A 13,649-nucleotide genomic window follows, 5' to 3' on the forward strand; every position below is an offset into this window, starting at 1 on the left:
GCATTAGTGAGTGGGTTACTGTTGGAGAACCTGCTAAGCACAGCCAAAAGATAGTGTTCACAAGGTTGTGCTGTGCATTGGGTGGGGTGGGGAGGGATTTAAGAGATGTGGTTTATTTTGAACTGTTACAACTCAATGAAACCATCACAGCTGAAGTCTGCTAGCAACTTCAAAGTTTGAGCACTGCATTGCAAGAAAAACATCCTTTTTTGACTAGTCTCAAGGATGTTGTGCTTCACCAAGACAATGCATGTCCTCATACTGCCGAGATCACATGTACCAAAACCGAGATGTATGGGTAGGAAAAAAATAAAAAAATTCTGCATTCACAGTATTCGCTGCATTTCCATCATCAGATTCTCTTCTAAAGTCTGCATTTATCTCAATGGACGAGGAGTTGAGTTTAATGTTGTCAAAAGTGTCCTATCTCAATTCTTTACTTAAAATCAAAGGAATTTGATAACCATAACATTAAAAATCCCGTGTTTATCAAAATAGGAAGGTGCAGGAAGTCACAGAGAACGAACAGTGATGTACGGCCATTTTTCATTATGATATTAAGTATTATCAATAGTAGAAAATGTGGGAGAACCTGTTACACGCCACAACCAAAAAGTAGTCTTCACTTTGGGAAGGTGAAGTACATTTGGCTAAAACTAATATTAAAATGTGTTTCTTCCTGCAGTAATACTTATATTTTTTCATAATAGCATGTATAAATAATCAGTAAATGAAAAAGAAAAAAAAAAAGTTTTTAAAATTTTTATTTATATTATAATAATGATAATGTATTTATGCATGTGGTGTTCAAAGAAAGTGCATCACCCCTTAAAATTGTAATTGTCGTCCGAATAACGTAAGTACATGGCAACATTTCTTACAGATTGCATTAGATAAGATTGACATGCATAGGTGATGATGTAATATTGCATCAGCTGTTACTTTCAGCTATATAAGCACGCTCTGCAAGAGTTGCAGTCATTCCTTGCTTGTGTCAGGATGGCGAGTTACATGCAGTTGATGCCAGGAAGAAAGAGTGCTATTGTTGCTTTACATGAGGAAGGATGTTCTTCCCATTATATTGCTTATAGAGTGTCTTGTAATCAGTTGACAGCGAGTCGATTTCTTTCCAAACTCAAGAATACTGGTTCTGCTGATAGGAAAAAAGGAACTGGATGCAAACAAGTCTCCATGCCAAAACAGGACTGTGTTTTGAAGCACTTATGCCTTAAAAACCATAAAGCTTCTTCACCTGAGCTGAAGATGAGAATGGGAATAAAATACAAGAGTGGTAGCAAGTACAGTAACAGTCAGAAGACGCCTCTTCAAAAATGGACTTGTAGCCCATCATCCTAAGAAGCCCCCTCTTCACACAAAAAAATGAAAAAGGCCAGATTAATTTGGTGTAAGGAGCATGTCAAATGGACCTCTGAACAGTGGAAGTCAGATATTTTCCCGAGTGAGAAGAAATTCAACCTGCATGGCTCTGATAGGAGAAAAACGATTCGCCATAGATGTGGTGAAGAATACCATCCACACTGTATGGTGTCTACAGTGAAATTCCATACCAGCCAAATGATATGGGGGTGCATTTCATATCTATGGTGGAGTAGGTCACCTGCAGTTTATAAAAGGTTCTGTAAATGCCAATGGATACCTGGCTATATTGGAAGGCAAATTTCTGCCAACCATTAGAGACCATTTCAACCTGTCAAGTAACGGCATCTTTCAGGATGACTCTTGTCCTTGTCATCGAGCGAAAAGAGTAACTAGGAACTTCTGTAGTTACTTTAGCTTCATTTCTGCATTAGAGGTTCAACAGTAATGTGTTTACACTTATTACAGAGGAAAAAAATGGTTGGAAGAACAGTCCATTACAACTGTTAATTGGCCAGGAAACAGCCCGGACCTGAATTCTGTAGAGAACTGTTGGCATTGTGTGGAATCTGCAGTTGCCAAAAAGAAACCAAAGACCTTTCGTGAACTTCAGGAAACCATAATTCGTGTTTGGAATCACAAACTATCAGTTGATTATCTCCAGAAATTGATCTTGTCAATGCCTCGACGGTGTGCTGCTGTCATCAGGGCCAGAGCCGGTTCAACTAAATATTAGTTTGCACCTGGTGAACTTTTCATTTTGTTTTCCATTTAAAATGATAAACTGAAGCAAATTGAGGGCTTCTGATAATATTACAGCCATAATTATTGTGTTTACCAAAACTGTTGTACAAAGGTTGCAAATGCTCATTTTCAAATATATTTTGAGAGCACCTGTCAAATATTACTTAGCTTTGCATTAATCATTAATAAATATCTTTTGTTTATATTTCTATTTGTGATTCTAGTCATTAATGTAATATACCATCGCAAAAAAAGGCTTAGAAATGTAAAATTCCTAGGTGATGCACTTTCTTTGAACACCAGTGCAGATGCCTCAATAAAAACTTATTAAAAATGCACATATGAACTTCCACATGGATGACTGTCCTGTTTATCATCTAAAAAGCCATTTGATTTCAATTCTTCTTTCTTAGTATTTCAGTACTATATCACAAAGGCACAACAGTTAATTTTTTGTGAACTTTTATCTACTTGAGAGCATCCACTATTTAATAATGAAATAAATAAAACAAGCTATTCATAGTTAAATAATTTTTTTTAATAGTCAATAAAGTCATCTGTGACTGCAGAATAGTTTGCAACTTCGTTGTAACTGCCAGTCAAGACAGCCAAAATACTAACATCAATGTTAACAACGGGCTATGTATTTTTTGTGGAAGAATATGGATTCATAGTCACACAGCTTTGTGGATTTCTCATACATCTCAGAATTTAATTGCTGTTTCAAGGGTTGATATAACTGATAAAAAGGAGAGCCAAATAACAATTAACAAAATATATTGTACATTATATTCAACTGAATAAAAAAAAATAAAGAACCTGGAGACTATTTTCAGGTGCCAACTCATCACTGGAGCCTACTCCATTTATCCATGTACTGTATTTCTGAGCAGGTGAATTATTAGTAAAACTGGAAATATATACACTGAAAGGACATAATTCATGGGATATCTGGTTCCTGGGCAATGTCACCCCTCTCACTAGTGGACAAACCCCCACTTGGCAGGTATATAAGTACACTGCATTTATGTAGATGGTAATTTGATGTTGGCATGGATAAACATTGCAAGTTAACCAACTTTGAAAGAGAGATAGTGGGTGCCCGACTCATGGGCCACTCTATCACAGAGGTGGTACAGAAATTGTACTATCCCCGTCCAACAGTATCTAGAGTGTATCGGGAATATGCCATTTCCGGAATAACATCTCATTGCAGCCAGCACTGTGGGCAGAGAAAGGTGGTGGATGAACGTAGCTGTCGACATCTGTCTTGCATTGTTTCAGCCAATCAGAGAGCGACAGTGGCACAACTCACCGTCAACTTCAACAAGGGAGGTGCCAGAAATGTCTTCACCAAGAACATCAGGCAATCATTAGCTGCAATAGGTTATGGGAGCCGCCAACCCACCAGAATCCCAATGCTAACACCACGACACAGGCTTCTATGCCTTGACTGGGCAAAAGAACATCGGCACTGGACCTAGGATGCTTGGAGACAGGTCTCCTGGTCTGATGAGTCCCGTTCTCAGTTATTTCAAGTGGACAGGAGGGCACATATTTGGCAGAAGCAGCATGAAACTATGCACCAGTCATGTCAACAAGGAACTGTTCAGGCAGGTGGATGGTCAGTAATGGTCTAGGGCATATTCAACTGGTACACATTGGGACCTCTGGTACTGTTCATCTTTGAACAGTCCAAGTTACGTGTCCATCCTTGCAGACTATCTGCATCCCTTCATGGTCATCGTGCACTGATAGGGCAATTGACTCTTCCAGCAGGACTATGTGCATCCTCAAAGAGCAGTGTCAACTAGAACATGGTTTGAAGAACATTCCACAGATTTTACCACCATGGAATGCCCCCCATTTCCCTGGACATGAACCCTGTGGAGCATATTTGGGATGGTGTGGAAAGGTCCATTCAAGCTTTGGCTCCACACAGGAATGCGACAGAATTATTGACAGCAGTGCAGCAAGCATGGATGGAAATACCTGCGGAATGTTTTCGTGAACTAGTGGACTCAATGCCTTGCCGCGTGACTGCCCTTATCCAGACAAAAGGTGGGCCTACCCCTTACTAGGTAGATATCTCATGATTTCTGTCTGCTCAGTGTACTATGTAATGAATATATGTGGATAAGGAAAAGGTTTATGTCTGCAAAGAGAAAAATTTAATTTCAGAGTTATGCCCCCTACTGCATTTAAAACAAAAAAAATCCTATTTATTACTTAACTACATTTTTGCAAGTTAATGGCAGATATCTTTCATATAGATCACCACTGACACCAGAGCTTATACTAGAGTAAATCTAGCATTCCAACTCTAAAAGGCTATCAACCTCTGTCCAACTGTATTCATATTATATTTTCAAATACTGCATATTAGGCAATTAATTAACAGTATATGTATCTCTGCATTATAAGAGAAAAGACAGTAATTTAGTTTACTAATGTACTTATTATTTGTACAAGTTTTCTTTTTCATACATAGCAAGAAAATATGGAATAACAACACTGAAATAGCCATTCTTTTTTTAGGAAAATTCCTTTAAGATAAAATATAATTTATTTAAAATGTTTTCAGTAAAATAAATAGTTCATAAACTTAATTTTCATGAGCACTTCAATTTACTTGCAAAACAATTTAACAACATATTTTTAAACAATTCTAACATTTTTTTAAAAATGAAATCGGTTTTGCAAGCAAACTGAATTGCTCCTGAACTTTTTGAGGAGTGCATACTATAATATGCAGTATGCATTCTTTATTTCTAATTTTACTTTAATTTCCATTTATTATTATTATTTTTTTTTTACCTGATGTAATTTACAGAGATCAATGTTCACCAAACGATAACGAGTTGCATTTTTATTAGTCCGTATGGTACAAATGCTACCTTCATTTGTTACGTATTCATATTCTGCTTCAAAGTTTTCTATAACACAGACAAGGGGAACAATACCTAATAATAAGGGAAAAAAATTACAGTATTTGGTTAATAAAGCATCAAAACACAGATTTCTGATGGAAATTTTTAATACATGGAAAAAATTTATTAAATTTAAATCTTATTAAATAAAAAAAAAAAAATTAAATAATAACCAAGAAACAAAAGTGTGGAAAATAATTGGAAAAAAAAAAATAAATAAACATGAGAGCCTGCTGGATGTATCCATACCCAATAATTTATTGCTTTTATTTATCTTATATGTATACAAGATTTTGACATTACTAGTCTTTTTTCTAATCTGCATGTTTAATATGTGAATAAACTTTTAAAATCTAAGTATACAATCAAATTTTGTATTTTTTTGACTTATTTTTTAATTATATTTATTTACTATTTTCAGTACTTCCTAACTTTCTCGTTTGTTATTTTTTATTTGGTTTTTAGGAGCATTAGCAACTAAGGCCATATTGCTCCGGGAATATGCGATGGTCATTCCCTTGACCTTTCCGCATCCTTTGTATTTGGTGGTGCATAACTTTCTCAATTAAAAACATTTGTAAGCTCACATATAGCTCAACATTTTACATATTTTCACAAGAAATTCCATTTTTTCCAGGCAAAGTGCAAACATGAGAATACAAAAAACATTTTATTTATTATTTTTTGGTGTTTGCCATGTTTGTACTTCGCCTGAGATGGAAAAAAAAAAGAAAAAAAAAAGGGAATAAATGCACCCAAAATACTGGGTGCATTGTTATTCCATTTGTACTGGTACTTTATTATTATTTTTTTTTATATAAAAATTATTCACACACAACACATGTTACAAACAAAACATACCTGAAATACCATTGGTTAGACACTCCAGATCACAAAAATATAAAAGGTTGTCCTGGCAGCCTTCCCGTACTGTGATGAAAAGGTACTGACCACAATCACTGATTTCTGCTCCACTGTAATAAAACAGTGCAATAGGTTAAACTGTACACTTCAAGTAAAAGCTGCCAGAGAAGTATAACTTCAATTTTAAGGTAGCATGCAGTAACATAATTTTCTTTTAAGAAATTTGTGGCATATAATTTTATAAGTTATAAATGATAGTTGTAATTTGGCAGTTCTATCCAAAAAATCCAGACTATCTGGAAGTATACCAAAAAAAGCTTGTAAGATATACAGAATCACAATTATGACATGGGTTGTTTTAAATACTATCCTCCATGACATTACAGTGGTTTTGTCACTTATCTGGGTTCAAATTCTGTTGGCAACTGGAGAAATTCTTAAAGGCTCTTGAATCAAGCTGCAACCCCCACTCCCCCTCATTCAGAGGGAGTAGGGATCCCTTGGCTTTTACAGACAGTTGTACTGTTTTGCCCTGCCCTTTTCAGGAAAGGTGATGTAATGCTATTTCATGGGTCTCTGAAGGACTTATATGGTCCTTCAGAGACCCATGAAATAGCATAAATATCTCTTCTATCATGCAGTATAATTGATATCTTTTGAGTTATGATGAAGATCATGGCAAGAACCAACTCCTTACATTTTGAGGGTCCATTTTTAAACTGGTGTTCACAGGCTGGCTACTAAATAGTCCACTGGGCCAAACTTATTGGTAAATCTCTCCAAGAGGCGGCATCCAGATCAGCTAGTATACAATCTCACTGCCTCTACTCTGCCAAATGGTGACTGGAGGAAATATGAGTAGTGTATATGGGGGAACATTGTTGTGGCCACATCATATCAAGTTGCTGGTTGTATTCCTGCTGTGTGTATGTCATATCCAAACATTTCATTATCTCATATCCATGAACATGTCCTCTCTACCTTTTCTTACTAATGAATATATCACGAATAGTGAAACTAATAGAACAAACTTATCTGTGAAAAGATCTAAACCTCCCAGACACTTACTCATTCATTTCACAAATGTACTTGGTCTCATTTCCAATCTCGATGATGTCCATTTCCAATTACAGTCTGCCAAGCCCCACTTTTTCTGACAGAATCCCAATTATCGGTTAATTCAACCATTGCTCATCTCAGTTGTCCTAATTATTCTCTGTACAATTCCATTAGCTTCCAAGGTGGTGCTCGTGCATATTTCTGCTCTGATATTCCCTGTCAGAGATAGTAATTTGAAATCTTGTCTTTTCAATCTTTTCTGTTCCCCATTCTGCCAAATTCATCTGTTGTCTTTAACAGTGAGGTAATTTTCATTGGTAATTATAATGTTCACAACTCCAGCTGGCTTCTGTTTTCTAGTCCTGTGGATGCAGCTGGTCAAGATGTTGAGGCTTTTGTAATTACTAATGACCTTGCACAGATTGTTCATTTACCTACCAGAATACCAGACAATCATTCTAACCACATAGATCTTTTTTCACAAACAAACCTTCCAAGAACACGGTCGAGGGAATGGTCCTCTAGGCACAGATCACAACTTGGGGAGGGTCTCTTCTCCAATGGAGCCTTTCTCTTGTGGCCATTCTCAACCTTATGTTGTTTGGCATTACAAGAATGCAAAACACGATGATCGGCACGATTTCTATTCTTCTTTTACTTGGTTGAATTACTATTTTAAGTCTTCTGATGTCAATGTTTTCTCAGACTGTGTCAGTGAAATTATTCTTTGTAGGGATGATTCCTTTATTCCACAATCCACCTTAAAATCTTGTCCTTTATCTAAACCTTCGTTTTCCAATAAATGTGCTAAGGCTGTTCAAGATAAGAATGTTATGTTGCATATCACAACTGGATCAAATCTCCAGGTTCATTTTCTTCCTATACCAAAGCTCACAACAATTGAAAAATAGTTATTAATCAGTCCAAACCAGATTTTGAATAGACATAGTAGAAAACTTGCTCTTGTCCAAATGGTAGTCTGGTCTCTTGTGAAAGCTATCGGCAGCAACTTTTGCTCATTTCTACTCTGACCTCTATTAAAACCCGATTGTTCTATTGCCATTTCAGCCAATGATAAAGCTGACTTGCTAGCATCATACTTTTCTTCTAACTCTTGTACTGATGATCTTGGTAACCCACCTCCTGCCATTCCCAGTACACTCCATTCAAATCCTCCTGGAGTCTTCCGTAAAAAGGATGACAGAAGAATTTTGAACAGCCTTGATGCCAAGAAAGAAGTGTCAGGTCCTGAGGTAAAATGCTGTCAGATGGGAGGAATTTTTATAGATTTTTTTTTCCGCACTGTAGCTAAGTTAGTTATATCGGGGTTGCACAGCCCTACCCCACCTGGTCCAGAAATTGCTTTTATATCCAGCAAAAGCAGGCAAAGCAATGATTGAATAGCTACAATTTACAGAAAATGGAGAGGTTTTGAACAGTACAATACACTAACACTTCATAAATTCAGTTTCTTTGAAACAAAACAACAAAATATGTGTTTCCTAAATCTTGAAGATATTTAACCTGTCTGAATTATTTAAGAAATTATGGAATCAAGCAACAACATTAATAGATACTTACATTCGCCATCTTGGATGTTCAGGAAATTCAACACAAAGAGTATCTTTTGACTGATCTGTACCTATTTTGTGATAATAGAGCTTCTGATGCTCATTGGCTATAATTTCTGTTCCATCACTTCTACCTTCGTGCACAGGATAGCGCTGGGGGAAAAGAGTATACCCATTTTCACTAATAATCTCAAAATATACATTATACAGTAAAATCTGGTTAAATGGAAGTTCAGGAGACCAAAATATATCAATTTAGATTAGGAAACAAACAAGTCCGTATTAATTAATCAATCAAGAAAAAATTTTAGTCATATGCCCTTATGACTGTGCAGAATTCTCTTAATTCTCATAAAGTAATGATAATCTTTTAGTTTTGTTTTAATTCATGAATGATTAAGTTAATGATTAATCCATTAGTCAATATGAGAAAGATAACAAATCACTGTGGAAAAATTCAACGTTTCAGCTGAATGTGATAAGATTGCTAAGTTTCATTTTATCCCTTACATATTGTACAGATCAATGTATGCAAGCTGTACATTAATATGTTAAAATAAACATAAATGTTGTTTATTATGTATAATTGTACATACCTTCTATGCTAGAGAAAGTGAAAGGGGGGATATGTATGTCTTGGGATATTATTTGCTGTTTAATACTTGTAATCAATGCAAAAATATGTGCCATTTTACATTATCACCTTCAGAAAATTTTATAATTAAGCAAAACCTAATCTTGCTGATTACACCAGTGAACCCAGTGACCACTTTGTCATCACTTTAGAAAGGCTGAGAATGGCAGACCAAAAATGCTGATTTATTATAACTGCAAAATTTTACAATTATTTGTGTGTGTACAACAATAAGTTACTATTCATAGAAAAGGTTAACCATGGAAGCTGCTTACTGAAAGAAAAATATTGCGCACAACAATATAATAAAATAAATAATGCATAGCAAAAGAGAGAAAAAAAAAAAAAGGATTTTCATGATGTCAAAACTGTTTAATTCAAAAGCATGTGATAAATTTTTATATCTTTTGTCTTTTAACTTGGCTCAGCAAAGTTGTACCGAAATGAGTGAAAAGTTCCTGAAGCAGTTTATGGTTAATCTTTTCCATAAATATTGACTTAATTTATGCACACAAAAAAAAAAAAGAGACTTAATTCCACACAACCAAGGTAAATTTCACAACTGGCGATCAAATGTAAATTTTTCAGCAGTATTCAAAAATTACACATTCTTTCTCTCTTCCCCTCACTTCTCTAAATTCAAAAAAATTATCACCAGTTCCACTCTATGACCAGCTCACATAGCTGTAATTAGCAAGTGTAGTTGGTGCAATGTTACAAAGTTGAATGAGTGTCATTGCTGGAAGAGAGATGTCAATTTTTTTTGCATGAATTTCAAGTATCAAGCAGTAAATAACATCCTAAGATATATCTTTAGGAGGTAGGTACAATTATACATAACACAGCACTTTTTATAATTAAACAAAAGTAGTTATGTCTACAGGACTACTGCAAAAAATAAAATATGATTTTCTACAATACAAATAAATGCAACAATCGGGTAACTTCTCAGAAAGGTGCAATATCACTACCTGTGTACTAAGGCATGCCACAATATTCAAATAAAATAAAATAAAAATCCAAATTTGTTTATGTTTATTCTGTTTATTATTATTTGGGTCAGTGTTTATTTGCACATTTGTATTTGCTTTAAATCTGTTGATTAGCTGTGTCAATATTTAAATTAGCACTTTGTTTGTTGTGTCCCTTTATTTAATCTATAAAGGGTGCTGGCCATAGCATATCTTTCTGTTTGTTACTTCTTTTGTTTTCAGGATTGTATAGGGATATCTGTTAGTATCTGGTTGGATAGCGGTCAAAGACTGATATATGATCTTTGGAGTTCAAAAGTGCTGGTGTCCCTTGAAAAGGCAGTGCTTATGAGCTCCCCGTCTTCAGTTTTATTATTTTATAGTAAGTGGCTTTCATGCTTTGGTGGCTGTGAGGGGTGCATCTTAGGGTGGGGAGTGACGTACTTGCACTATTCAGGATGTGTGTTGCTTTGGTTTTTTATTTTATGGTTTATTTTATTTGAATAGTGGGGTGTCTTAATATATAGGTAGCAATATTGCATCTTTATGAAAAGTTACCTTAATTGTAGTATTTATTTTTTCATGGAAAATAATAGTATATTATAGAAAAGAAAAATAATATACTATTATTTCCCATATGCTTGTATAACTATCATGGCAAAAAAATGAAATTTGGTGATCCTGTTATTATACACAAGAAGTTTAAAAAATATTTTATATATCCTGTTGTAAATTGCTTAAGAGTTAATTTTTTTTAAATTCTCCAACGTGAAAGTATATTTTTCTCTGAAACGCATTCATTGTCATTCTCAAATTGAGCCCATACATATGGTGACTTGAAGATGCACAGCACCTGAGTTGGGAAATCATTTTCAATCTTTATCATTGTATTTTTTCTTTCTTTCTTTCTTTCTTTATTTATGTAGTTGCGCAAATTCTCCGTTATTCTCCTTTATTTATTTATGTAGTTATGTGAATTGTCCAAGATTCTGCACACGTTCTTGGGGAAGTGAATAGAAATGCAAAATTTAAAGGCATCATACACTGCACAATGATGTTGCTGGTAGCTAGTTTTGGCACGCTCAGAACTAGACAAGCTATTCACAGGTTGTCAATTCAGACTTCAAATTTTACTGTATACATATTTTGAATAATCAGTACCAAAATGCATGAAGAACCCTATTGTTGGTCAGGAATTGGGAGTGTTGACTTCAAAATAAACAGCATTTTGAATAATCCAATATCATATCAACAGGGATATATTGTAATATTATAGTAAAATAAAAATGCTTATAAGATATATACAATATTTAATTTAGTATAAATATAAAAAAACACTCATCAAAAAATTAACTTGCACTCCTAATAAACCAAAAAATAAGAAAGGAGGGCAGAACAGAATAGTGGAGCATTCTAGTTACACTTTGTACATGTGTGCAATAATTTCTGACCCAAAGCTGAAATGCTGATGTATATGAAGACCTTTCAATTTTATTTTTATTGGTAATGTACTCTAAATATAAAAGATAATTTTCATATTTTAAGTTTTTTTACTCTGACCTGAGTGACTTTTACACCAAAGTTCAGAAGCCTGTAACAAGCAGTTATTACTTATCTGTCCTTGAAACAATGTTTTTCCTAGTCACATATAAAAATAATTTTAGTAAGAAAAAATAACAGTACAATAGAGCATCAGTTATCCGGAATAATTAATGTCAGACCTCTTCCGGATAGCAAAATGTTTTGGAAAATCGAAAATAAGGTAAAATTAAATAAATTCTGTTATAATGTATTAAGGTAAAAGAAAAAGACTTTAAATAGTGTAAAAAATTTAATTTATTTAATTAAAAATAATAATAACTTATACATAAAAATTTGCACATTTACGTTACATATGTTTGTATATTCAGGTAGGTATTCTCTTCTGCAAATTTTGTGTGGAAAAAAAATTAATTTTTTAAAATAATATTTGATCATTTTTTGTGACTTTTTTTGCTGTGAAATCTCTCAAGTTCCTTAATAATATCAATTTGATTATATCACATTCTTCCTGGTTTTCTGCCCATTTTAGTGCTGTTTCTTTTCGTTGACATTTTACCATAAAAAAATGTAAAAAAAAAAAAAAAAAACCTGAGAAAAATAATAAATCACAGTTTCAAGCTGATATTATTCCTACTGAATCTGGAGCCAAACAAAGCATAATATGAAATGAAGTGAAGAGAACAAAATATGTCATGGAAAATTGGGTCCACGGAAGCGAATGACTAAATTCTATCACTCATGGTTTCCGAGAAAACCCATTAGTCCTAATCCAACACTTCACCAGATATATGATGTAAAAAAAAAAAAAAAAAAAAAAAAGACAGACAGAAATACTCTCACAGCATAATAAACATTTGTCTCAAATACTACCATTAATAAAAAAAGACGAAAAATCAGCCTTTCAAATTATTCCAGATAACCAACATTCTACTGTATTTTTCACAGAGATAAAAACAATCCCTGTAATGCTTATAACTTTAGTGCTCTTGAATATTTAACTTTAATTTTGTTAATGGTTAAGAGCATTATAAAAATAGAATATATGTTCACAGTGGCAATAGTTATATTCTAAAATTCTTTTATAACCACAGATTGAATTTCATGTAAAAAAAATGGGAGGATATCACATGATAAACAATAGATATTTGTTTATCCCTCACTGGATAAAGAATAATGACCACAATTATTCCCCATGCACAAATTCCAAATTCATTTTGCCAGAGCACTCTGAATGTAAACAAACAAATATGGGAGCAAGGTTTACTGAAAGCTTTATGCCAATTTCTCACATCACTAATTGTCAATAAGACAAACCAGTGGAGTTACTGAAAGAAAGCAAAATGGAACTTTTATTTGCATCTGTTGTTGCAATGCCACTGCAGGTAAAATTAGCTTATTAATGCATATCCCTGAAATGAGATAGAGTCTAGCTCAAGTAATCACTGCATTAAGGGTAGCACTTAAGTTCTTGTGCACTGGTGTGTGTGTGTGTGTGTGTGTGTACCCATACATATTTTTTTTTTGGATTCAGTTAAGAGTATTTTTCAATTTTCAATAACTATTAAGTTGTGTGCCAAGAGGAACACACAACTTATTATGTTTCTCTTTGTACTATCATTTTTCTATCCTCTAAATTATAAAAAAGAGATGTTGCTATAACATGGTACAAAAAATTATAAAAAATTAAGTTAGAAAAAACAAAACAAATATTATTACAAATATTATAACAAATTTCAATTATATAAAATTGTAGATATTGCTATAAAATGATACAAAAGAATTGGATTTGTGCTGACATTCCCTTCTCTGAGAAGTGTTGATAACTGGACATAGTAGATAGTTACGCATGAACTATACCTTTACAAAATAATACTATAATGGAATCACTGTATTTAAATAAATTATATGTGAAAAAATATTATCCAACATCAAAAGGAAAATAACTTGTTTTAAAATT

The 13,649-nt window shown here is 33.7% G+C and overlaps 1 protein-coding gene across 1 annotated transcript in view; it reads right to left on the minus strand.

Moving 5' to 3' along the window:
• Positions 1 to 13,649, minus strand: part of LOC150079662 (prolyl endopeptidase-like) — a 128,966-nt gene that overhangs the window by 75,264 nt on the left and 40,053 nt on the right. Inside the window, 3 exon segments of the mRNA XM_090383385.1 lie at positions 4,939 to 5,084; positions 5,913 to 6,025; positions 8,556 to 8,698. Of these exon segments, the coding sequence (XP_090239511.1) occupies positions 4,939 to 5,084; positions 5,913 to 6,025; positions 8,556 to 8,698 (402 nt within the window).

This window comes from Mastigoproctus giganteus, chromosome 10 (assembly GCF_048544385.1).
Source record: "Mastigoproctus giganteus isolate SK-2022 chromosome 10, ASM4854438v1, whole genome shotgun sequence".
Lineage (NCBI taxonomy): Eukaryota > Metazoa > Arthropoda > Arachnida > Uropygi > Thelyphonidae > Mastigoproctus > Mastigoproctus giganteus.